Source organism: Artemia sp. Qi Xiang Cuo, chromosome 5 (assembly GCF_049724085.1).
Source record: "Artemia sp. Qi Xiang Cuo chromosome 5, ASM4972408v1, whole genome shotgun sequence".
Taxonomy (NCBI): domain Eukaryota; kingdom Metazoa; phylum Arthropoda; class Branchiopoda; order Anostraca; family Artemiidae; genus Artemia; species Artemia sp. Qi Xiang Cuo.
Genome location: NC_142798.1, coordinates 7,043,550 through 7,071,226, shown reverse-complemented (window position 1 = coordinate 7,071,226; position 27,677 = coordinate 7,043,550). Strand labels below are relative to the sequence as shown.

At 34.9% G+C, this 27,677-nt stretch overlaps 1 protein-coding gene across 2 annotated transcripts; it reads right to left on the bottom strand.

The window, feature by feature from the left end:
- Positions 1-1,939: 1,939 nt before the first annotated feature.
- LOC148951753 (uncharacterized) lies at positions 1,940-25,383 on the bottom strand. Of its 2 annotated transcripts, none has more exons than XR_016141782.1 (2): positions 25,294-25,383; positions 1,940-4,845 (listed from the first exon to the last, which is right to left on the bottom strand). XR_016141782.1 is itself a non-coding variant. In XM_089089317.1 (2 exons), exons 1-2 carry the CDS (start codon positions 25,240-25,242, stop codon positions 4,530-4,532), a joined length of 333 nt encoding a protein of 110 aa, XP_088945443.1. In that variant the 5' UTR covers positions 25,243-25,355; the 3' UTR covers positions 1,940-4,529. The 2 variants fall into 2 exon arrangements, 1 of the variants encoding a protein (XP_088945443.1); XM_089089317.1 differs by having other exon boundaries at positions 25,226-25,355.
- Between the last annotated feature and the right edge of the window lie 2,294 nt (positions 25,384-27,677).

Below are 27,677 nucleotides of genomic sequence, written 5' to 3'. Positions count from 1 at the left end.
TTCATTCATTTTGCTCACACTTTCATCTAGGATGCTTAAATCTTCAGCATAATCCAAGTCCAGGAGACTTTTTCCTCCCCACTTGATTCCGTGGTCTCTCATTGCCTTTCCTGTGCTCCTTAAAACAAAGTCCATCAAAATAATCCATACAAAGGGGGATAGAACACAACCCTCTCCTGATTTAATACAAAACCAGCAGCTAACCTCATTTGCTACCTTAACCGCAGCAGTGTTATTCTCATACATAGCACTAATCACTTTAATGTATTTTTCTGGTATACCACACAAGGATAAAACCTTTACTAAAGCTCTTCTATCAACAGAATCGAACGCTTGCTCTTAATCTCTAAAACTGAGGACCAATGGTCTTTGAAAACTCATGCACTTCTCAGTTCTTAGCCTAAGAGTGAAAATTTGGTCGACACATCCTCTACCTTTTCTAAAACTGCACAGCTCTTCTCTTAAAACTTTGTCTACGGCATCTCTCAGTCTAAAAAGTATCATATTACTAAGTAATTTACTACCTACAGAGACCAGACTAATGGCTCGATAATTATCACACTCACTCTTATCACCTTTCTTATACACTGGTTTAACTAAGGTTTTCCTAAAATCGTTAAGTACTTCCCTTTTTTCAAAAATCATATTCATAATCTTCAGTAACTTATTTCTAACATAAGAGACATCGTATTTAAGAAACTCATTTACCACCCTATTAGCATCTGGGGCCGTTTTATTTTTTAGTCTGTTTAGTATTGTCGCCAAATCTTCCTCCCAAAAAAAATCTTTCCTCACATCCAAGTTATGACGAACCTTTTTATTTTGCTCTATGTTTTTTCCTGCAACTCTATCTCGCAAGTTCTCAAAATGTTCGGCCCATCTCTCTTTAGTTTTTTCCTTATCGCTAATTGCGACCCCATTCCTATATTTAACTGGGCCAAGTCCGGATTGACTACTCCCTCTCAATTTGTTAACGTGCCAGTACAATATTTTACTGGAATTATATTTTAATTAATAAACAAGCCAGAGTCTCTATTTTTATATTTCTAGTAATTTTTTTATACTAAAATATCTAGTAGTATTTCGAGTATATAATTAGTAATATTTCTAGTAATAAAGAAAAGAAGGAAATTTTGGACACTCAACCCCAAAGAAGTTTGAACTTATCATAGGCAGCGCGATAGCACTGCCTAAGTAATAATTCAGAAATCATGTCTATATAAAACAAAGAAATGAATCTGAAAATCACAAACGGCTCTATGGCCAGTAAAAGAAAATGGAGAGAACAAAAATCAAACGAATATTTCGCCCTAATACAACAAGGCGTCTTCAGCGTGAAAAAAAAACCGTGAATATCTAAATAGATGGTGTGGCCACCGACTCTGGAATGTTGAGAAATTCTATTGTTGAGCTTTGCACACTGTGGCAAAGGCCTTTTCAATTCCGTTGGTTCCGTTACAAAAATTTGTTATGTTATTTTTCTTCAGAATTTAAGTCTACAAAATGATTAGTTGTCTTTATTTTTATCCACTTCTCGGTACGTCTGTCTCTACTCGGATCGTACTGTCTTTTTCTTTGGTATAGAATGTCTCTGAGTTATGTTTTAGCGAATTCTTCTAATATATATATATATATATATATATATATATACTATATATATATATTGTATATATATGTATTAATTAGTGTGTTTAAGTTTTATACATATTTTATTTATATTATTTTAGTTTTAGATACTAGCTTTGTTTTTTCTATGAGGAAGACGCCTTGTTCTATACGGGCGAAATATTCGTCTGATTTTTGTTCTGTCCGTTACCTCTTACTGGCCATAAAAGATTTTTTTTAACAACCTGTGAGAATATGTTTGATACCCTGTGCAACTATTAACCCTATTTTAGTACAAAAATTAACCCCTATTTGTGAATCCGAGAGGAAACAGTTTTAGAAACAAGTTTATTTTGCTTCAAATATTTACATTTTTGATAAAAATTCTACAAAAAATAACAGCATCCACCACGGTGAGGGATTTGTAAAAACTGCAAAAGGTTACTTTTTGAGACTGGATAAATTCACAAAGAAATAAAGTGTATCTAAATATGAAACATTTAAGACAGAAAGTTGAATAAGAAAAATGTATGTCAAAGTAAATAAGCATGGACAGTACATATTATAAATAACCGAATTGTAAACAACATATTATAAACACCAAATAAGAAAAGTGACAGAATGCAAGAATATACTCAAAAATAATAAAAATCATAATTGCATACATAAAATGGATTGTTTTGTCATTTTTTGGCCAGATGGAATAAACCGCTCTTTAAACTGCTCATCATGAATGTTTGCAGTAAGCACCATTGGCTACTTAACTTCTACTATTAACCATAAAAATGGTAGTTTTATCTTCTTGTTAAAAACAATCAGTTGTCCTATAAGGCTAGGAAAAAATAAGGTAGAATTATCAAAGAAATAAGAAGTATCAATAAACTATATATTTGTTTAGAACTTGACCAAATAAGGTACTAACTGTGAACCAGTCTTCAAAAGCTCTGGAGATGCCACAAAATTTCAATTATTTTCAAAATACTAAATTCAACAACAATCAAAAAACTTATAGGCTAAATAAATTCTGTTTTTACCCTATAAACAAATAATCCTTGATTCACTCTAAAATTACATTAAGGCTAGACAAAAATGTTAGCAAATTTTGAATTTTGGATGTTTTGAGAATGCAGGGGGGAAGTGAAGAGTAAACATGGCAGTGAAGAGTAAAAGTAGAATAGCCAAGTCGCAGGGTATTTTTGGCAGTTTAAAAACTTTGGAAGAATAAGAAGAAATGTCTTCAAACTATGATTAGAATATTAGATGCCATGGTAATAACAGTGGACATTTGGATGTTTACAACTCACGCGTCATTTCAATCCATTCCTCTCTTTCATAACCACAAATGTACTTAGGGAATCCCCCTAGTCAGCATAACTCTTCCTGGAGAATTCAAAAAGTTTGGCCCCAAATCAGCCTTTTAGGCCATATATTCACCCTACCAAGAAAACTTCTGATTCTTTACACAAAGACCAAAGCATTGTGCATTAGGGGGAACTGCGTTTGATCGAAGTCCTGTCCACACATTGGAAAGTATCTTCTTTTGGTGCCTTTTCCTACAAGATTTTGTTCTTGATTGGAGGAGGGGAAGTGATTTTCGGTAGTAGGGACGCTTATAACCCCACATTGAAGAAGAACGACTTTCGCCTTTTTCCACAGATAGCACTTCCTATTTTCCTATTTTTTCTTTGCTGCTAGTGGGGCACTGAAACATCATCTTTATGATCTCTATGATGTTTCTGGGGGGGGGAGTATACTCCAACTTTGGTAGTAGGGAACTGCGTTCACTCGGAGCCCTATCCGCACATTGGAAAGTGTCTTCTTTGGGAAGTTTTTCCTACAAGATTATCTTCTTGCTTCGGGAGAGGGGGGGGGGGTGAACTTACTACCAAAAACTTTTCTTGGGCAAAAATAAAGACAGTACAACAAGCAGTCTTACATGTTAAATTTGTCCCAAAATATTCATAATAACTTTATATTGCCTGAATATATTTTTGTGGTTAAAAATTACTTCTTTAAATTGTTTAATAATCTAATTTAGTTTTCAAGTTTTCTCTCCAGTAAAATTTATTGTATTGAAAATTTATTTTTTAGTTTTTGATTAATTTATTCAATTAATTAATTTTATTTTTAGATTTCACAAGAAAAACTGATTACCATTATATGTACTTAAAAATTCGATGTTGCATTAAAACAAAATATTTTCAGGAAAAGCAGTCTTACTACACTTTGTCTATGGTATTTAGCATGTCAAAAAGGACTCAAAACACAATATAGAATAGGTTACAATATTAAAAGCAATAAGAACTGTTACTACTTAAATATATTTGGGTTCAGTCAAGATTGGGTTCCGTACAACTCTAAGTCTGGAAGGGGGAAGAACGACCCAATTTTTTCCAATAAGGGAATAAGTGACAAAACCTCTTTTTATTCTTCCAATTTTCGAAAGGATTGTTCCATGATTACATAATGCTTGACCTCCAGGGAGGAGGGGGGAATAGGAATCATATTTCATCCTGTTGCTGTGTCCATAAAAATATAATACACCACAAAAAGCTTACACTATAGGAAACCATACTGTTTCAAGCACTATAAACAACAAAGGATAAGAATAAAATGAATAAGAATAAAAACGAATAAGAATAAGAAAATAAGAATAAAATAAGAATAAGAATAAAAACAACAAAGGATAAGAAATAAATTGTTCAAAAAGTAGGCTTTTACAAATCACTTATTTCATTTCCGTAGTTTTGCCTTTTCAGTCACAGTTTATTGTAAAACACAACAATATATCTGTCTCAAATTATACGCTCTGGCTGTATAAGTTTTTCTATTTCAGTTAGTTAAAAAGTCTTGTCTTTGCAAGTTTTCATTTTTAGCTTAACCCAGACACGAGATCACCAAAACCAATTTTCAATGAAAATAAATTATTTTGATAATTTATTTCTTCTGATAATCTCTAGGGCAATCAAAAAGACGACAGGAAAGATAACTGCCAGCGCCACTTTCCTAGCCAGCTGCTTTCCCTTCTTTCTTCTTTTAGTGGGTCGAGGACTATTATCATCATTTTGATTCCTTTTAACAGGATCCCCAGCATTTATATTACTTTTTGGAATAGGTAGAGTTGTTGTTTCCATGTTATTTATTAACTGATCAATGAAAATATGAGCTATGGAATCAGTTGAGTTGAAATTTTGAGATGTTCTGTTGAAGACAGCTACAATGGTAAGGTCAGACAATATCCTAGAAAATAAATATTTTAGGTTTAGTAAATTAAATTTAGTTATTTCACCTGTAAAAAAAGACTAGTTTTCTTTGTCGATTTTTAGCATTTTTAGACTGCTCATTTTATGTTCTTTTTTTATAATTAGAGTTGCATTTGTGACAATTCACCTCCATCATTCACTAGCATAGCATGGACATAAACATGTTAAACAGTTCCTGTTGCATCAGCAAATTTCGAGCCCTGATATATATCATAATACATATTTTTGATGAAGAAAACAAGAGTAAAAATAAAGAAAGAACTGCTGATTTTTGGGAAAATCTAACATCTTCAGTTTCCCATTGAAGAGATACAAAGTGTTTTATAAGTTCTTGTGGAACAGCAAAAAAGAAAAACAAGAAGGTCGAATGGAGACAATGTTTTTTCTTTTTTTTTTCTTTTTTAAATCCAAGTGCTCCAACCAATTTCCAAAGATAGCCATGGTATACACTGAGTTTATATTTCAAGAAGTAATAAAGAGTTTGAGAAGGGAAAGGAAGTACTCCAGGATTTGTTTTCATTGGTAAAAGGTCTCATCTAAGCTCACAAAAGCATCTAGAAAAACTCATTTCTGAAAAATAAAATAAAGAGAGTCAACCCCCTAATGCGAAATTTTCATCCCGTATTAAGTGTTTTTGCCACCTTAAATTACATTTGCCAGCGAGATAAGGTGGAATTCCCCCTGTAGTTGTTACGTCAACTTCAATTGATGGCTGATTTTCTGTTCAGCTTCCAGTCAACATGATCCAATCTATGTTGATTCCTGTCTTAAATGAATAGAGGTTAGCTGACTGCACTTATTTGACACCCAATCGATAGTAGCACAGTTCTAACAGAGGAAATATTTTGCTTCTCTGTTCTTTGGGACCAGGAGATCTCGAATGTTTTGCTATGACCTCTAGTATGGTCTGAGAGTGAAGGGATAAATAAATCCTTCATAGCCTCAGAGACTAACAGCTTTTGGGTCATACTTACACTGCCCTCTTCCAATCAATACGCGATGGTGGCAATCTGCATAGCTTGTGGGTGCTGTTCATATGGAGCGTGTTGCATGTTGGAGACAAATTTTCTAGCCTTTCTTGGAATGCACTTTATGGCCTTAGCATCCATGTTGTACTGCAGTGATTTTACCACCATACAAAACTCAAGGTGGCAATGGGCAAGGGCTTTATCTAATTTCTTAATCACATGTGGTTTTCTTGTAATAAAGTATGGTTAATAGACCCGACGGCTGGGTAAGCTTTGGCTACTAGAGCTTGTGTGTGACTATGAAATTTCACCTCATTCTCAATTATAACTGCAAGATGTAACTCTTCAATTACTGTTTCATGTTGATCCCCTTAATATAGAAGTGTGGCTAGTATTGTTGAGCCCAAGATGCCTTTATATTTTGAGGTGTTGGCCATGTGGCGAGTCGGTCAAAATCTCGTTGTAGGTGGGAAGTCTTGCGTTCAGTCTCAATAGCCTCAAAGAGTCTGAAATCGCCAGCATAGAGAGTAAGTTGGTTGTGCGGTCATTTATGTATATGCTAAATAGAGTTGCTCTTAAAAAGGTTCCTTGTGGGACATCTTGTGGATAACAGGAGATGGGGTTGAGTAGGTAATGTTGTCATCATCATCATACTCAATAGCTTTCTGTGAACTTCCTGATAATATGTCAATTTTAGCTTTAGAAATTTACCATGGCCTTACTGCTTCCTGTAATGGTGAGTTCATAATTGTTTTTAAAGGTTTGGTTAAACGAAAACTTGTTGTAGAGCTCAAATATATAATCTTGTTCACAATTAATTAAAAAAAAAACTTTTTCCACAAAATTAGTTTTTCAGAGAAAAGCAAAGTTAAATTAAACCCAAAATGATCAGAAATAATTTCTATTAATTTTCCGAGCCTAAAGCTACCACAAATCACCATCAATAAATAAATAAAACCCAAAACAAACAGAAATTGCAACAAATAACCAAGTCAAACTTAAAACAAGCAGAAACTAAGATGAGAAGGGCTGACGACCCTCAGGCCTTCTGGAGACCAAATATAATTTAAAGTTTACTGAAAAGAATCCTTATTTCAAGCTGAATGTTCTATTTCTCAACAAATGAATGTGGATTGACAGTTTGATATACATATACTGATCTTTATTTCTTAAAGGCTGAATAATTTGGATTTATTAAAGTAAAAAAAGCAAAAATCTTAAAATATATTTTGTTTTCAGTAAAGTGCAAATTATGTTCTGGCCTTGAGAAGGCATGGGGGTTGTCAGCCCTACTCATTTTAGTTTTTGCTTGTTTTGAGTTTGACTTGGTTATTTACTGTAATTTCATTTTGTTTCAGGTTTCATTTATTTATTGACAGTCATTAATGGCAGCTTTCTGCTTGCAAAATTATTTGACTTTATTTCTACTCATTTTTGGTTAATGTTGCTCTTTAATTTTCGTTGAAAAATTTATTATGTGGAAAGATTCTTAACTTATTTCCTGTTCAATGAAAAAGAAAAGAATGTTTTAATCTTTTCGTTTTTTTAATAGGAATCCATAGTTTAGGTTACAACTTAAATGTTGGAGAAAATGTCTCAACAATTTTTTATACCAGACACCCTTTTGAAGATCTGGACACAAACGTTATTGTTTAATTTAGTTTTACACCTCCTCAAGTTTTCCTGATAAATAAAACTTAATACCATTCCCAAAACATTGTATCTATGCTTTTATGACAACCTGGATGCACTTACACTCTTTTGATTTAGTTCAACTGTAATAGCAGAAGCAGTAATAGTAGTGGCCCTGAAAGTTTCAGCTTATACCCTTAGTCGTTCTTGAGATACTGCTGAGACATCTTATTGGCAACCAGCATTAACAAATCCTTTGATTTAGTTTTAAAGCAACATAAATTTTCTGTGAAAGTTTCCTGCTTTATACCCTATCCTAGGATAGCAAATACCCTATCCTATACTAGGGTATAGTAATAGTAGTAATAATAGGGGTATAGTAGTAGTAATAGTAGGAAGTAATAGTTGGGTCAATAGGAGTAATATTAGTGATAGCAGTATTAGCACTAGTGGTAAGCAGTAATGGTACTCACATTGCGCCTTTTTGGTCTAGTAATACATACCTTCTTCATGCCCTGATAGTTTCAACTTAATACTTTAAGCTGATCCTGAGATATTTCTGATTAGTGCTTTTGATACCTTACATGCTAATAATACGTTTTGATTTAGCCCAACATCCCCCTCAACAGTTCCTGAAAGTTCTACATTAATACCATTGGCCTTAGAAACATTAGCAATAACAGTAGTAGTACTACTACTACAAGTAGTCGTAGTATGCACACAATGCATTTTTATTAGCTCAACATACCCCTAAGTATGCTCCAAAAGTGTCAACCTAATACTCTAAGCTGTTCTTGATAAACTATTGATACTGCCATTTGTTGATACCGCCAACATTTTCTGAAAGTCTCCTTAATACCCTTTGCCTTAATATTAGTAGTAGCAGTAGAAGTACTAAAGGTAATTTACATATAGTATCTTTTGGTTGATCCAACATCCCCCTTAACATTCCCTGAAAGGTCCAACTTAATACTCTAAGCTATTTCTGATATATAGTTGTTAAGCTCTTTCGATAACCTGCATCCATATAATGTGTTTCAATTTAATTCACTATCCTCCTGAAAGTTCTATTCCCTGAAAGTTTCACCGTAATACCCTTAGCTTCAGTAGTACTGGTAGTAGTTGATGTAGTAATAGTTGTAGCAGTAGAAGTGGTAGTAGCAGTAGCTATAGTAGTGTTAGTAGTATGCATATTTTGCATTTTGCCTAGTTCAACATCCTCCTTAACATATCCAAAAAATTTCAACTTAATACCCTAGACCAGTGATTCTCAAACTTATTTAGACACTGCACCCATTTTTACCCACAAAACATTTTAGATACCCCTTCCCAGTTACCGGTACTAAGTAAACTATAGCTAAAATATGAATAAAATTGCCAGTCCTAGAGTTAAATGGTTGTTCTATTTTTTTTTGTTGGCTGGCCGTGTACCCCCTAAAAAACTTTGCGCACCCGCAAGGGGCACGCATAACACAGTTTGAGAACCACTGCTCTAGACCATTCATGGTATACAACTGATACGTCCTTTTGAAAACCTGCTTGCACAGTGAGTGTTTTTATTTAGTTCAACATTGCCCTAAACATTCTTTGAAAGTTTCAACTTCTTACCCTTAGTCTTAGTAGCAGTAATCACAGCAATAATAGTAAAATTATCAGAAGTAGCAGCAGTAGTAGTAGTGGCAGTATGCACAGAATGCCTTTTGGTTAGTTCAACATCTCTCTCAACACACCCTGAAAGTTCCAAATTATTGCTCTATGCAATTCCTGAGAAATTGCTCTTACATCCTTTTGACAACCTGAATGTACACAGTGTGTTTTGATTTACTTCAACATTTCCTAAATGTTCCCTGAAAGTTTCACCTTAATATTCTTAACCTCAGTACAAGTAGTAGTCGTAATAGTAGCAATAGTGGTAGCATGCACATAGTGCCCTTTGTTTAGTTCAACCTCCCCCTCAAAATGCCTTTGGTCAATTGGTAATCCTCCTCAATATTCCCTTTAAGTTCCAACTTAATACCCTCAGGCATTCCTGAGTTTCCCACTTTTGACAACCTGCATGCACATAACACATTTTATTTACTTAAGCACTCCCCTCAAAATTCTCTGGAAGCTTCAATTGAATGCACTTGGTTTTTTTAACACTAAAAGTCAAACGTGCTCTCTTTTCCAATAATAAATACTATATATGAACAATGAGAAAATTGCACAGCTTACAGCGTTTTCTCTGAGGGTTGTGGGGGGTTGACATCCCTAACATCCCTAGAGACAAAGTTACTGGAACTTTCAAGTATGCTGAACAAAATGGCCATCTCAAAAGCTTGATTGGATGAGTTTTGAGAATTAATGGGCTTGGGAGGGGGACTGCTTGGCCTCCAACCACTTTTCCTCTTAAAAGGGGCACTAGATCTCTTAAGTTCCAATCAAATGAGCTCCTTTATTAATTTCTATGATAGTGCTGTGCTGCCTATGATATTGCTTATATGCCCTTTGAAAACCTGCATGCATATAATTATGTTTGTTTAATTGAAACTCCCCCTAAAGGTCCCCTAAAAGTTTCAGCTTAATAACTTTAGCCTCATTAGTTACAGGAATTGTAGCAGTAGTATACAGCAATTAGTAGTATACACATAGTGCCTTTTGGTTATTTCAAAATCCACCAGAGCATACCCCGAAAGTTTTAAACTTATTAATGTAAGCTGTTCCTGTGATATTGCTGTTACATCCTTCTGACAATCTACATGCTCATAGTTTGTTTTGATTTAGTTCAATCCCAACCTAAGTATTCCTTGAAAGCTTCAGCTTACCATAGCTTCAGTAGTAACAATAGTTGTAGCAGTAGCATTAGTGACAGTACACACAAAGCACCTTTGAGTTTTTTTTTAACATTCCCCACAACACCTGCTGGAAGTTTCAACTTAATACCATAAACAATTCCTGAGACATTAATGATACATCCTCTTAACACCCTGTATGCACATAGTGCATTTATATTTAGTTCAACGCTAATTCAACATTACCCAAAATTTTTGCCTTAATACCCATAGCTTTAGTAGCGGCAATAGCAGTAGAAGTACCCAAGATATTGCCCTTACCCTGAGGGCCGTGGGGGGGGGGGGAGTTTTATCATCAAAGATATAATTTCCAGACCTTTCAACTACTTTGAACAAAATGGTTATCTCAAATTTGATTTGATGTGTTTGGATAAATGGTGGGCGTGGAAGGGGTGTTAGTTGCACTTTCGACTATTAAAAAGGGCACTAGTCATTTCAATTTCCAATCAAATGAGCCCTTTTTGAAGTTTCTATGACATCGCTTTCTATAAGAACCTTATATGCCCCCAGGGCACAACTTACAACCCTTGCCCTGAGAGCTATGGGGGAGTGTCCTCCTCAAAAACATAATTTCAATCTTGAAATCAACTATGCTGAACAAAATAGCTATCTCGAAATTTTGATTGGATGTGTTTGGGGAAATGGTGGGCGTTAAAGGGGTGTTAGTTGCCTTCCAGTCACTTTTGACTATTAAAAAGAGCACAAACCCCTCCAACTTCCAATCAAATGAGCCCTTTTCGAAGTTTCTATGACGACTTCTTCAATACGAAGTGCCCTGGTTTAAAGGGGAAAAAAAGATAATACATTGTGCCAACATTATTCTTTACTTAGGCAGCACAATTGCGCTGCCTGTGATATATAAATCTTTAGAAACAGATCTAGTGCCAAAGTGAGGCACAAAAAACTCTTTTTTGTGAGTAAAATTAATTTGGTCAATAATAAATTTGGTCAATCCTGGATTATAGATTTTTAGCAATTTCTAAATCTATTTCTTAAGTTTGGACAAAAGCCTTGAAAAAGCTTAAAATCCTGATGTCTTGGGAATTAGATTTTCATAATTTGGAGTCAAAGAAAAAAAAAGACTGAAAACCAAAAATTAGGACCTCAATTTTTTGCATCAAAATTCAGATAGGTTTTTTTACCTATCTAAAAGACCTAACAGTAAATATATACAAGATTCCATAACTGAGGTAGAGACAAGGTCACCAGACTCCTCAATGCTTTATATATGCTCTATTTAAACATAATAATTCTTTGACCTTCAATTCTGGTTTAAATCCCTTATTTTTGGCACAGGAGATGGGTTGACAAAAGTGGTTAAACATACCAAACATTTATAAATCAATTCTTTCCTAGTCAATTGTTTAAGAGGCAACTTAACAATTAACAAATATTTAAGTACTGGCATTTAGGATGATATTTGGCAATATTTTTTTTTCTCTTGGACAGGTTTTTTTATTTGTCTAAACCTTTAGACTTATAGGCTATCTAATTGTAAAATAATTTCAGATCTGTTAGATACCAACTAATATTTAAAAAGGATTTATGAATACAGATAACAATGAAAAAAAAAACGTGATAATGCTACCCCTACTAATAAGTCACTGCAGCACCAAGCTGCATGAGACCAACACAGCTGTACATGCTACTCTGTTCTAGTCTATTCAAAACTTCCTTCTGTATACCCTCTCAAGAAGTTCTTATTTCCTTGAAATCCTTTATTACAACTCCTTCCCTCCCCACTTAGGGAAAATCTGCTTTCCATCTGAACCTAGATGGGTGGATAAAAAGGATGATATTTGGCAATCTGCCATCCTTCGTCCACAAAACAAATCGAAGTCATCTTAGTCTTTCTTTTATTATAGCCCTAGAAAGCAGAATAGAACCACATTTTTTGTATAGCTTAATATTTCAAATATAGTCAATCAAATGGGTACCCAAAATAATCCATAGACAATTACAGTACTCTGTAAGACATCTAGCAAATCTTCCTCCATTTTTTTAGAGCACCCATGGTTTCAGAACCATATTTCACCACTATCATCACTATAGCTTCCAATATTCTAATCATGGTTTGCAGACTTATCTTCCTGTTCTTCCAAACTTTTTTCAACTGTGAAAAAACAACTTGGGCCTTGGCTATTCTACTTTAACATTTTCAACAGCACCCACTGTCTTTACTAATAATACTACCAAGATAAGTGAAGATGTCCAATTGATTGATCTTTTTGTTATCCAATTAAAAATAAGGTACTGAAGATAATGAATATGGTTTTTGAAAAAGGGGAAGTACATAGTAATCTCAGGAAAAGCCTAATTAAACCCCTGTATGAGAAAGGTGATAAGAGTGAGTATGGTAATTATAGAGGAATAAGCATGGTTTCTGTAAATAGCAAATTACTTAGTATGTTGATACATTTTGGACTCAGGGATGCTGTAGACAAAGTTTTTCAGAGGCAATGCTGTAGTGTTGCCTATAGTAAAGGCCATACGGCTCCAATGTTTTATTATTTTTTTTTTTTTTCCCCAGAGGCACTTCATATGGAAGGGGTCGTTTTAAAAGCTTCAAAAGAGGCTCATTCAATTGAAAATTGAGAGGTCTAGTTTCCTTTTTAATAGTCGAAAATGCATGGGGGCCAACAAGCCCTCCACCCCACGCCCATCATATCCAAAAACAAATCCAATCAAAATTTTTAGATAGCCATTTTGTTCAGTATAGTTGATTTCCAGATAGAAAATATATTTTTGAGGAGGACACTCCCCCAAAACCTTCCGGGCAAGGGTTTTAAATTATGCCCTGGGGGCATATAATGATTTCATAGAAGATGTTTTCGTAAAAACTTGAAAACAGGGTCATTCGATTGGAAGTTCAAAGGGATAGTGCTCTTTTTAATAGTCAAAACTGTTTGGTGGGCAACTAGCCCCCCCCCCCCCCCCACACCCATCATTCCCCCAAACACATCCAATCAAAATTTTGAGATAGCCATTTTGTTCAGCATAGTTGATTTTCAGATAGAAAATATATTTTTGAGGAGGACAATCCCCCAAAGCCCTCAGGGCAACGGTTTTAAGTTATGACCTGGGGGCATATAAGGTTTTTATAGAAGGCGTTGTCATAGAAACTTCAAAAAAGGCTCATTTGATTGGAAAGTCAAAGGGCTAGTGCACTTTTTAATATTCGAAACTGATTGGATGGCAACTATCCCACCCACGCCCATCAGCACCCCAAACATATCCAATCAAAGGTTTTGGGATAGACATTTTGTTCAGCGTAGTTGATTTCAAGAGAGAAAGTATGTTTTTGAGGAGGACACTCCCCCAGAACCCTCAGCGCAAGGGTTTAAAGTTATGCCCTAGGGGCATATAAGGTTTTTAGAGAAGGTATTGTCGTAGAAACTTCAAGAAAGGCTAATTCGATTTTAAATCAAAAGATCTACTCCCTTTTTTAATAGTCGATAAGTATTGGAGGGCAACTAGCCCCCCCACGCCCATTTGTCTCTCAAAAAAATACCATCAAAATTTTTGAGATAGCGATTTTGTTCAGCGGAGTTGATTTTCTGATATAAATTTTATTTTTGAGGAGGACACTCCCCCACAACCCTCAGGGCAAGGGTTTTAAGTTATGCCCTGGGGGCATATAAGGTTTTTATAGAAGGTGTTGTCGTAGAAACTTCAAAAAAGGCTCATTCGATTGAAAATTTAAAGGGATAGTGCCCTTTTTAATAGTCGAAAGTGATTGGAGGGCAACTAGCCCCCCCCCCCCTCCACGCCCATCATTTCCCCAAACCCAACCAATCAAAATTTTAAGATAGCCATTTTGTTTAGCGTAGTTGATTTCCAGATAGAAAATATGTTTTTGAGGAGGACACTCCCCCAAAACCCTCAGGGCAAGGGTTTTAAGATATGACCTGGGGGAATATAAGGTTTTTATAGAAGGTGTTGTTGTAGAAACTTCAGAAAAGGCTCATTCGATTGGAAATTTAAAGGGCTAGTGCCCTTTTTAATAGTTGAAAGTGATTGGAGGGCAACAAACCACCCCCCTCCTAAGTCTATCATTCTCCAAACACATCCAATCAAAATTTTTAGATAGCCATTTTGTTCAGCATAGTTGATTTTCAGATAGAAAACATGTTTTTGAGGAGGACAATCCCCCACAACCCTCAGGGCAAGGGTTTTAAGTTATGACCTGGGGGCATATAAGGTTTTTATAGAATGCTTTGTCATAGAAACTTCAAAAAAGGCTCATTCGATTGGAAATTCAAAGAGATAGTGCCCTTTTTAATAGTCAAAAGTGATTGGAGGGCAACTAGCCCCCCCCCCGACGCACATCATTCCCCCAAACACATCCAATCAAAATTTTTGAGATAGGCATTTTGTTCAGCATAGCTGATTTCCAGATAGAAAATATATTTTTGAGTAGGACACTCCCCCACAACTCTCGGGGCAAGGGTTTAAAGCTATGCCCTGTGGGAATATAAGGTTTTTTTAGAAGGCGCTATCATATAAATTTAAAAAAAGGATCGTTCGATATAAAATCCAAAGTGCTAGTGTCCTTTTTATTAGTCGAAAATAATTTGAGGGCAACTAGCCCCCCCCCCATGCCCATCATTTCCCCAAACACATCCGGTCAAAATTTTGAGATAGCAATTTTGTTCAGCATCGTTGACTTTCAGATAGAAAATATGTTTTTGAGGAGGACACTCCCGCACAACTCGTGGGGCAGGGGTTTTAAGTTATGCCCTGGGGGCATATAAGGTTTTTCTAGAAGACGTTGTCATAGAAATTTTAAAACAGGCTCATTCGATTGGAAATTAAAAGGGATAGTTCCCTTATTAATAGTTGAAAGTGATTTGAGGACAACTAGCCACCCCCCCACGCCCATCATTCCCCCAAACACATCCAATCGAAATTTTGAGATAGCCATTTTGCTCAGTATAGTTCATTTTCAGATAGAAAATATGTTCTTGAGGAGGACACTCCCCCACAACCCTCAAGACAAGGGTTTTAAGTTATACCCTGGGGGCATATAAGGTTTTAATAGAAGGCAGTGTTGTAGAAACTTCAAAAAAGGCTCATTCGATTGGAAATTCAAAGGGCTCGTGCCCTTTTTAATAGTTTAAAGTGATTTGAGGGCAACTAATCCCGTCTCACGCCCACCTTTTCTTAAAACACATCCAATCAAACTTTTGAGACAGCCATTTTATTAAACATAGTTTTATGGTATGGAAATTAGGTGTTTGAGGATGACAACCCCTTCACAACCCTCAGGGCTAGGGTTGTAACTTAAGGATTCTCCGAATCCTTCATATTATTTTTTTGGAAGGGATACTCGTATAAACTTTAGAGAGGACTCATTTGATTTGAAATTGAAAGTTCTTGTTCACTTGTTAAGAGTCAAAAGAGATTGGAGGGCAACTAGCCCCCCTCCTCTACGCCTTAAATGCATCAGATAAAAATTTTGTTAAAAATAGTTGAAAGGTTAAGTAACAAACTGTGGCGTCGACAAAACCCCCCAAGGCCCGGGGGCAGGAAGGGATTCTTGTATAAACTTCAGAGAGGGCTCATTTGATTTGAAATTGGAAGTTATAGTCCAGCTCTTACGAGTTAAAATCGATCTAAAGGCAAATACCCTCCCCCCACACCCTTTTCCCCACCCCTCCCGTTGAACTAATTCTGTTTATACCTGAAGGCCCAATGAGAGTTAGAATGTTTTGGTATTAACACACATCTATTAGGCATCTGCTCTCCTCCCTAACAAGGAAAGAACCAGAGAGTGTAAGGCAGTGGCGGATCCATGGGAGGGGCGAGGGGGCGCCTTCCCATAACGTAGTCTAAAGTAATGTAATTTACTTAATTAACGGAAGATTGCGTTAATTAAACTTGCTTCTAACGCAATTTGTCGGATCAACCTATTATGCCCCCCCCCCCCTAAAAAAATCCTGGATTCGCCCCTGGTGTAAGGGCACTATAACTTTTATTTTGTAATTCAATGAACCCCGGTCCAAAGTTTATGCGACCACCTCTTCCACATAAAGTGCCCCAGGAAAAATAAATAAATATTAATTCATTGAACCCTTATGGCTCTTTACTTAGGTAATGCTATAGCATTGCTTCTGACCTAAAAAGTTGATTAGAAATTTCAGCTTCCATTTTTATGAATATCAGAAATTTTCTGAGGGGAATATGTTTGGGGGAGCATATTCCACAGCTGGGAAATTTCTGCTGGGTAGAATTTATCGCGGGGGATTTATCAGCAGGAAAAGAAAATGTTCTTAGAGGGGTGAGGAATTTCCCAGGGATGGGTTTTCCAAATGTGAATCATTCAGGGAGGGGACGACTAAACCCATTCAATAATATTCTATATTTTATATCTGAAAGTTACAGGAATAAAGAATCAATGGAAATGTCAGAGATAGCACTTCAGGTTCCTTTAGACGATTTTGTTTGTGTCTTTTGAAAAAAAGACATTTTCGAAAGACAGATTAATTTCATTTGTATTACTTTCTCTGTGGCTGCTAAATTACGCATGTGAGGAGGGAGAATTCCCCCCCCCCCACCACTGTCTCCGCTAAGGTTTAATTTTATATATCAAGCCTTAAAAATGAACGCAATGCAATAAAAGTATAACTCAAAATAACATATATAGAATAATATATGCACATAACACGGAACAATTAATCAAAATTGCATATTATGAGTTGAGGTTCACCCAAATGATGGGCCAGGGAGCTCACCATTCCAAAATCTATGAAATCAATCCCGCAATAACTGAAAATATAAAGTGCTTTTGAGTATTTTAACGTCTTCCACAACTCAAGCGGTCCAACATTCTACAGCCCAATGAGTCTGTCTGATCTCCTAAATCGGGAACAGAGGAGATAAGCCAAGTTCCGCCCCGTATTGGATGAGTCTCCAACCTCACCCTCCCCCTCTCCTACTGTCTATGCTAAAGTTTTCTTGCTTCTGCCAACTACGCCGCCCCACCCCAAAGACTTTAATAAGGTAAACTTTTGTATGGGAAGAACACATAGTAAATCTATTATATTTATCCAATTATAAGGTTAAAATACATAATCTGTGGTAGACACAAAATTGCATGGGCACACAAAATCCCATTAAGGTCAATTCCAAACAGTCGTGATCCCTTTGTATCAGCAAGTGAAATGGTCAAAACACCCTCATTGGAGCTATTTTTTCAATCCATTCATTGTTGCCAATCGCTGTCCACAAGTTATGCAAGCTGTCTATTGTTCATACATAAGGTTTTTATCAAAGAGGTAATTGTATAGACTTTGAAAAAAGCCTCATCCTATTTATAAATTGAAAGTTCTAGATCCGTTTTTTAAAGTCAAGAATAATCGAACATTAAGCACCCCCCCCCCCCATGCCATAAAAACTTGAAACTTTTTGCAATCAAAAACGAACAAAAATTAATTTTAAAAAACTTTCCGAAAAATATCTGTTAAAATTCAAACTCAAAACGACCAGAAATTACTATTAAAGAATAAATGAAACCCAAAACAAACAGAAATTAAATAAACAATCATAGCAAAAAACAAACAACAAGTAATAGTATATTTATTCATTTCTATTATTACTTGTTGTTTGTTTTTTGCTATGATTGTTTATTTAATTTCTGTTTGTTTTGGGTTTCATTTATTCTTTAATAGTAATTTCTGGTCATTTTGAGTTTGAATTTTAACAGGCATTCATATCTCCTGAGCTTAAGTTTAAAATGGCCTTTACTTTTCTTTGAAAAATTTATTTTTTGGAAAGTTTTTTTTTTTAATTAATTTTAAGAAAAGAGCAGTGTAGTATTAGGAAGATAGAGAATGGTTGACCAGTTTTTCATTCTCAAGTTAAAAAATGAGAAGTGACCAAGTCATCAAGCACCTTTAGTTCTCACTTTCATAAATTATGATCAAGTGTTTATTCAGCTGATAGAAGAGCTTTTACAAAGTTCTTATCCTTGTATCCCAGACAAATACATTAAAGTAATTAATGCTATGCTTGAGAATAACTCTGCTGTTGTTAAGGTAGGAAATGAGGTTAGCAGCTGGTTTCATGTTAAATAAGAAGTTAAGGAGGGCTGTATTCTCTCCTCATTTATATGGATCAGTTTGATGGACTTTGTCTTAAGGAGCACAGATAAGGTAATGGGAGAACACAAAATCAGAATACAGGGAAGAACAACTTTCCTGGACTTAGATTATTCTGATGGTTCCAAATCTGATGGATCCTAGATAAAATTGTGAGAAAAATGAATGAACTTTTAGAGGCTTTGCAAGTTCAAGGTGCTAGAATAGGTTTGAATATGTAAATAAGACTAAGTTGCTATGTCTAGAAATAAATGAAGATGAAAAGTTGATGCTTGAAAAATGCTCTTCTCTCCTCTGATGTAGGATAATATAAACATGATAATGCAATTAATAAAAACATGATGCATATTATATAAAGTAAGAATTTTGTTGTTTAAGTGATTTTTAAGTCTTGTTTAAACTTGAATTCTTGGGCTGTCCATGGGACCATAAAAAGGGGTGGGGTGTTTACAAGTGAAACAATTATTATATTTGGAAAAATCATAAGAGAAGACACTGAGTAGTGTGTTCATGTTGTCTCTACCTTCGTTATGGAATCTTGTAGCCTATCAATGAATTTTTCAAAATCTGGAGAGGGTGAGATTTTTTTTTTTTTTTTTTCAAAGAAATGCTAAAAAAGGTATTTTGAATAGAAACCCCAAAATCTAATTTTCTAAGGGTGAACAAAAGAAAAAACAAGGTTTAGGCTATTTTAGGCCCTAGCTTCATTCCTAAGAGTTTATTTAGCAAGCTCATCTGCTTAACAAGATAGGAGAAAGCTCTTCATCTAAAAGATTAGTACCTAAGCTATATTTGGCACAATTACAGGTGTTGGGGGGATGCTTTGATCATAGTAGGATAACAGATATTATATCTGGTAGGACTAGCATAGGCCTAGGAGTTTGAATTGGGGAATGAATTGGTGATCTAATTTAGTTATGATGCTGTTTGATTCAGAAGAGCTGTAAATCTATAGTGTTAGGCTACCAGAACAAGGTGCTACTTTAAGGTTCCCTTTCATGGCTTGTATTTACTGGATTTGTAATGATAAAAATTAGTAGATTTGAAAAGAACTAGAAAGCCAAACAGATTTGATTTTTTCACCTTCTACTTACAAAAGTAGCCAACAAAACTGAATATTTATCAGAAAAATTAGCCTAGGCTAGCAACAAATAGGGTTGCCAACTGGTGAGAAAAAAATCACTAGATTCTTTGAAAAAATTCATAAATCAGCTCATAAATCACTAGATTATTGACCAGAAATCACTAATGATTATACTCTTTATCATTGTAAATAATAATTGTTTTGTTTCTTTACCTACTTCTATACAGCTGCAACTATAGGACGCGGGTAAAATTATCCCCCCTAGATGTGGAAAAATACCTTTAGACTGATGTTTTGTTTTTTTCTCAAGCAAAAATTAACCTTGGAATTTTGAGAAATACCTTTTTGCATCTTTATAAAGAGAATAGAACCAAATCCTTGCTTCCTCCATGTATGTTCCCGAATTGGTACCCTTGGCTTATACCCCAATCACTGAAAATTGGTTATCGATGATCTAATCGAAATATTTGCTTTTTCTTTTTAATTTTTTTTTCCTTGTCAGTCCAAAACCCCTGTTTTTCCCACAAAAAGTGTAGTAACTATTTTCTTTTTACTGTAGTTGAGCTAGTATAACTACTGGGACACCAGTGACAATTTTGAAAATACCCTTTTTTTAATTTCATGGAAAAAATGTATCCCACTCTTCACAAATTTTCATAAGCATCTCTTGCATATAAGCATAATCATTGTCTTACTGCTTTAAAAAAAAGGCACTTGTTAATTATACATAACACACCTAAGAAGTAAAATTATGTTGATCCTAATGAAATATGCTAAAATATGATAAAAGTACAATACTTTAGTTTATATAATAATATAATTAGGGCTATATATTTGCACATCAGGGGGGAGTGAGGATAAAGTAACCTAAGTTCGCCTCCAACCCCTTAATGTGCAAATATATAGCCCAAGTTTACAAGTCTGATGCATTATGTCGCACATTGTTTGTCTTTGTGGTTATGAAACTGGTTTTCGTAGATCGTACATTATCCTTAGCATACTTTCATCCCCAGACCTATCCTCAGAGGCTGCATAGGTCATGTTTCTAAAGGTATAGTCTTAGAACCTTTCAACTATACTAAACAAAATGCCTATCTCAAAATTTTGATTGAACAATTTTTAGGGAAGAAAGGGACATGGTAGGGGGGCTAGTAGCCATCCAATCTTTTTGGTCAAATAACAGGAACACCAGAGATTTTAATTTCTGTTCAAATGAGCCCTCTTCCAATGTTCTAGAACCATAGCTTCAATATGATTGCCCCTGGAAAAACAAAACAAATTAACATGCATCCATGATTTTTCTTCTGGCAAATAATACAAAATTCAACACTTTTGCAGATAGGGGCTTGAAACCTCTACAGTAGGGTTCTCTGATATGCCGAATCTAATAATTTGATTTTAATTGAAATTCTTTCACCTTTATTGGGTGCTTCCTCCCTTTTTCAAAAATCAGGCAAATTTTCATAGTTTCTTCGCCTTTTATGGGTAAAACTAAGCTTAATGAGGTGTGTCAATTACAAATAAAAGAATATTAAGAATTATTGGAGTTCAGATTAGATATTAGAAATAGAAATTAAAATCATTAGACAATTTCCCAGAGAAGATACCCCCCCCCCCTACTCCCAACTGACTTCAATCATCAAACTAAAATCAATTTAATCCATCTAGTTATATTAAAAACCTTACTATAAGAAGCACTAAGTCATATTTTCTTTTTCAATGATTTCTTTTTTTATTTAGAATTTTTTTTTTTAGTTATATTTTCTTGTGGTTGTGGTTTTTTTTTTTTGTTATTTATTTTTTTTTTTTTCAATGATTTCTTTTTTTATTTAGAAACTGTATAACTACTTTCTTATTTTTCAATTACTCCATTTCTGCTCTATTTGCAGATGTATAGGGTGTATTCATATCCACTATTCACTCCATTTTCAAAGGTTTTAATAGAAGAAAATCTAATTTAGAACTGACAGATTACAGAGAAAAGAAATATGAAGACAAAAATCAACCTGAGCAAATGTAGTAAAATAAGAAGTATAGAAAATTTTTGCAATTTTGTGATTAACCAAGTTCCCCTATTATCTTGGTGATAACGCTATTTCTAGTTCCCCTATTATCTTGGTGGTATATTGGAAGCTTCAAAGGTGGTATATTTGCATAAATACTAATCTGGAACATATTAGGAATTGCAGTGAGTCACTGTTTTGGTTTTTTTCTAATTAATTAGCTTCTAGTATGATTTATTTGATTGAATCATGAATCTGTGTGGTATATTGTGAAAAATCACTAGAGTTAGGAAAAGTTACTAGTTTTAAAAGAAAAATCACTAGAAATAGTGATAAATTGGACAAGGTTTATATTAACAGACTAAGCAAATAGATAAAAAAAAAACATACCACTAGCATCAGAATTTCATCTGAGTCAAAATATAACACTCATTTCTGTCACAAATTATTTTCAAAATTACTTCTAAGCTTCTTTAAGTTTCTTCAATTTTACTGTTTTGTTTTTTTTCACAGAAATGGCATGGTGGTGATTCAATTTGAAAAATGCTAAATTTTGCTGAAAGCTCTGATTTGAATTGAAAAATAATCTTGTTGAACAGTAATTTGATTTGAGAAATACTAAATCTTGTTGAGTGGTGATTTGATATAAAAAATACTACAATTTGAGTTATTCATTTTTTAGGGAAAAACTTAGCACTATCATCCAAATTTCATCCTGAATCTAAATATGACATTCATTTCTGTTGCAAATTATTTTCAAAATTGCTTCTAAGCTTCTTTAAAAACAGCAAAACTTCTTTCATCAAAACAAACACTTTATGGCAGCTACATATACAGTTTTATAAATAGTAGATAAATATCCCTTAATGTAAACAAACTAATCACTTATATCTAACTCTTCATCATCACTTTCTGATGCATTAGGGGTGTCACTGTCTGGTGCTCTAGGGGCCCTATTGATTCCAGGGGAATAGAGCTTTGCAGCTTCAATCAAAAAATTATGAAGTTGGTTTTTTTGCTCAAAATTTTGCAATAATAAGAAGCACAACATATACTACTCTATATATGCTGTTTGCAACCCTGGTCTTTCAGAGTGCTTTTTGAACCATCTCCATAGACTTTCTATATTGTGTGTAGGAATGGAACAGTCCAGCAGATCAACAAAATTAGCTGAATGATTGATTTGGTAATGAGTATATCCATGGCTGGACAATGTACTATAAGCTCCCCATTTATCACTATAAATAATGCTTCCAGGCTTAATATATTTTTTAATAATAGGAATTAAAGTTTCCTTGTTTCTTTGAGCAAGCAACAACTGTTTAATAACAATGAAGCAAGCAACAACTTTTTCAAGACTCATGGTGTCTTACCATCAACAGTAATGTGCAAAAACTGCAATATACCATGCAACTATTACACATCTGAAAATATGTGGAAATGCAGCAAGAGCTATGTCATCCCAAAGACCAAAAAGAGAAGATTTTGCAACTATTCAGTATCTGATAGAAAAGGGAGTTTCTTGCATCAGGCAAGGATTAAGCCTCATCAAATCCTGATATTTATAAATCCCTTTCTGTCAGATCATTGGGACCACCAAATGGTTATTGAGGAACTCCAAATAAGTAAGAAAACAAGTATTGACTGGAGGTCTTTTTGCTCAGAAGTTCTGATGGCTTAAAAAGGAAACCAAGAACCTATAGGAGGGCAGGGTGTTGAAGTTGAAATTGATGAAACTTTAATGGCAAGAAGAAAGTACCACAGGGGAAGGATTTTATGGCAAGTTTGGTTTTTTTGTGGAATAGAGAGAGAGCAAAAGAAACATTATTGTACCCCTGACTGATGGCCAAAAAGGCCTCCAAGGAAACAAGGAAACTTAAATTCCTGTTATTAAAAATATATAAAGCCTGGAAGCATGATTTATAGTGATAAATAGGGAGCTTATAGTATATTGTTCAGCCATGGATATACTCATTACCAAACCAATCATTCAGCCAATCTTGTTGATCCAAAGGACTGTTCTATTCATCACAAACAACAAAAGTACGAAGAACAAAAGGGATGCTAGGATTGTTTTGAAAGAATCTCCACTTTTTTGGTTTTATTGGTCGCATGTTGTTGTGAGTCTTTTTTCTTTTATATATTTTTGTCTTGCTGAGGACGGCACTTGGACATAGGGCCGAAATATTCATTCAAATTATCTCCACTGTCTTGCAAAAAGATTTCTCTGTTGTTCTTCGTGCTTTTGTTGTTTGTTGTGGAAAGGCAGTGTGGTCTTCGTCGCTATTTTTGTTCTATTCATACACAAAATATAGAAAGTCTGTGGAGACACTTCAAAAAGCACTCTAAAAGACCAGGGATGCAAACAGCATACATGGAGCAGTATGTGTTGCACTTCTTATTTCTGCAAAATTTTGAGTGAAAAGACTGACTTCATAATTTTTTTATTGAAACTGCAAAGCTCTATCCCCCTAGAATTAATAGGGCCCCCAGGCAGCACCAGGCAGTGACACTCCTAGTGCATCAGAAAGTGATGATGAAGGTTAGATATAAGTAATTAGTTTGTTTACATTAAGTGCTATTTATCTGATATTTATAGAACTGTATATGTAGCTGCCATAAAGCATTTGTTTTGATGAAAGAAGTTTTGCTGTTTTTAAAGAAGCTTAGAAGCAATTTTGAAAATAATTTGCAACAGAAATGAATGTCATATTTGGATTCAGGATGATATTCTGATGCTAGTGGTAAGTTTTTCCCCAAAAAATGAATAATTCAAACTGTTATGTATTTTTCATATCAAATCACTGCTCAACAAGATTTAGCATATTTCAATTCAAATCAGAGTTTTGAGCAAAATTTAGTATTTTTCAAATTGAATTGCCACTATGATGTTTTTTTGTTTTTTTTTTAAACAGGAAAATTGAAGAAACTTAAAGAAGCTTAGAAGTAATTTTGAAAATAATTTGCAACAGAAATGAGTGTTACATTTGGACTCAGGATGAAATTCTAGGTAAATATTTACCAAATAATATTATTGAGTTAGGAATAAAGTGAATACACCATGCAATGCCTTTTTTTATGCTGATTACAAATAGGCTATAATAATCAATTCTATGATAAATGAATTTTAGAACCCCCCCCTAACCTAACCCCAACCTCCTTATGTGCAAATATATATCCTGAATTGACATATATAGGAGAGAGGGCTAAAATTCATTTCTGATAGGCTAGAAATGATTGTTATAGGCTATTCATAATCAGCATAAAAAAGGCATTGAATGGTATATTCACTTTAGTTGTTACTCAATAATATGATTTGGTAAATATTTACCCAATTCTGATGCTAGTGGTATGTTTTTTTTATCTAGGGCCTAGGCTATCTGATCAGTCTGTTAATATAAACCTTGGGCCTATCTGATAAATCATTAGGGGTGGCAACCCTGGCAACAAATCAAGTTTGGTAGATTTCTAGGTAGCACTATAATTTAGCTAGGATGAAAGTGAAAACATCATTTGATGCCTTTTCTATTTTCTTTCATAATCACCTCTCTTGCAGATTGCACATTGAGCCCTCAAAGGAGCCCTGGAGGTGTTTTACATGAATTATGAAAGAGCAAAAAAAACATCAAGTGATGTTTTCACTTAGATCCTAGCTAAATTATAGTGCCATATAGAAATTTGCCTCAAGTTTTAGGGTAGGCTAGCCAGTTCTGATCTACCAGCCTAAATTAATCATTCACCATACAGAGCTCAGCATCAAATTCCAATTTATATAGCCCAACAGAAAACAACTTGAAAAAAAATTTACTGAAAGAAATAATCATTCAGTTCAGTTTCTACATTAGGCTACAACCAGTTCCAGTTCAAAAAACACCCTGTCTACAATGTGGGATTTTCAAATGTTTCAGCAGTAAGGCAGTATTGCCATGGAAGAATCTCTCATATATAAAATATTTTGTCTGATGTGAAAATTATAAAAATTTAAAATGTGGGCGTGACATTGATTATTGACTAGAAAATTTAGTAGACACCTAGTAAATTAATACCATTACAAACCTCAGAAACAAATTTTTCAATTAAATATCCTTTTAAATAATACATACTGTGAAACATGGTTATTCATAATGAACGGGGTGAATGGAACTAGTTTTTGTCGGTCCCTAAGGCTAGAAGTGGGGAGGAGGACTGTTAGGCTAAAAATTATTAGGGATAGATTTTAAAATTAACATTTGTATGAGGAACACATAAGAAAAACAAAGTCTTTGAAAGAGATGGGAAAAATTGAAGTAGGCTTTCCTGTGCATAGTCAATAAAGCAAATCCGGGAATGTGTCACCGACCACTTTTGGGAATCCACCAATTTCAAACTTTTTTGTTTTTTTTTCTTTTATCAGTAGCTAATCCTAGGTAACACTATAACGTTGTCTATAGTAAAGGCCATACGGCTCCATTGTTTTATTACCTATTTATTTTTTCCCAGACGCACTTCAGATAGAAGGGGTCGTCGTTTAAACTTCGGAGGGGTCTCATTCGATTGGAAATCAGAAGTTCTAGTGCTTTTTTTAAGATTCAAAAGTGATCGAAGGGCATCTAGCTCCCCCCTCCCCCTGGCTCTTTCTTTCCAAATGCATCCGATAAAAGTTTTGTTAAAAATAGTTCAAAGATCATATAACGAAGACTTTGGGTTTACACAATCCCTCATGGCCCGGGAGCAGTCGTTCTAAGTTATACCCAGGGAGCATATATGATTCTTACAGAAAGGATGTCCGTATAAGCTTCAGAGAGGGCTCATTTGATTGGAAATTAAAAGTTCTAGTTCACTTTTTAAGAGTCAAAAGAGATCAGAGGATAACTAGTCCTCCACCCATGTCTTTTTTCTTCAAACCCATCCCATAAAATTTTCGAGATAGCCATTTTGATAAAAATTAGTTCAAACCTCATATTATAAAAACTCCAGGGTTGACAAATGCCCCCCGGGCCCGGGGGATGGTGTTGTAAGTTATGTCCTGGGGGCACATATGTCTCTTATAGAAGGGATGCTTGTATAAACACTAGAGACGGCTCATTTGATTGGAAATTGAAAGTTCTAGTTCACTTGTAAAAATTTAAAACTGACCGAAGGGCACCTAGCCCCCCCCCCCGCATCCTTTTTTCCCAAAGCCATCCGATAAAAATTTGAGATAGTATTTTTGTCAAAAAATAGTTCAAAAATCAGATAAAAACTTTGGGGTCAATTTATCCCCCCTCCCTTAGAGCTCAGGGAAAGGGTTTAAATTTATGCCCTCGAGGCATATAAAATTTCATGAAGAAGTGGTCGTATAAAAATTGGAAGGTTGCCCCAGAGCCCTGGAATGTAATGTAAGTTATGCCCCAGGGGCAGATAAGTTTTTTTGTAAACCTTATATGCCCCCTGGGCCTATAAGGTTTCAAAGGAAGGGACGGCAGTATCTAATTTTTGAACAATTTCCAAAGCACTGGCTATCTCAAAATTTGTAGCGGACGGGCTTGGGGAAAAAGGAGCGTGGGGGACTAGTTTAACTCTCTTGACTCTTAAAAAATGAACTAGAACTTTCAATTTCCAATCAAATGGGCCCTCTTTGAAGTCTATACGAGAATCCCTTTCTTAAGAACCATACATGTCTTTAGGGCATAACTTAGAACGCCTTCCCCTGTGCCCTGGGGGGTTCTATTGACAACGAATTTTTTCTTATCCTATCTTTGAAATTTTTTAACAAAATGTCTATCTCAAAATTTTCATCAGATGGGTTTTGAAAAAGAAGGCGTTGGGGTGAGGGGCTAGCTGCCCTCGAAACTTTTTGACTATTAAAAAGTGAGCTCAAACTTTCAATATCCAATCAAATGAGCCCTCTCTGAAGTTTTACAAGCATCCCTTTCATACGAACAACATATGCCCCAGGGCATAACTTACAATGCCTGCCCCCGGGCCATGGGGGATTGTGACGACACTTGAGTTTTCGTTATATGGTCTTTGAACTATTTAAAAAAAAAGCTATCTTAAAGTTCTTATCGGATGGGTTTGAGGAAAAAAGCACGTGAAGGGGGGGGGGGATAGGTGCCCTCAAATCTCTTTTGACTCTTAAAAAGTGAACTAGAACTTTCAATTTCCATTCAAATGATCCCTCTTTGAAGTTAAAACGAGCATCCCTTCCATAAGACCCATATATTCCCCCAG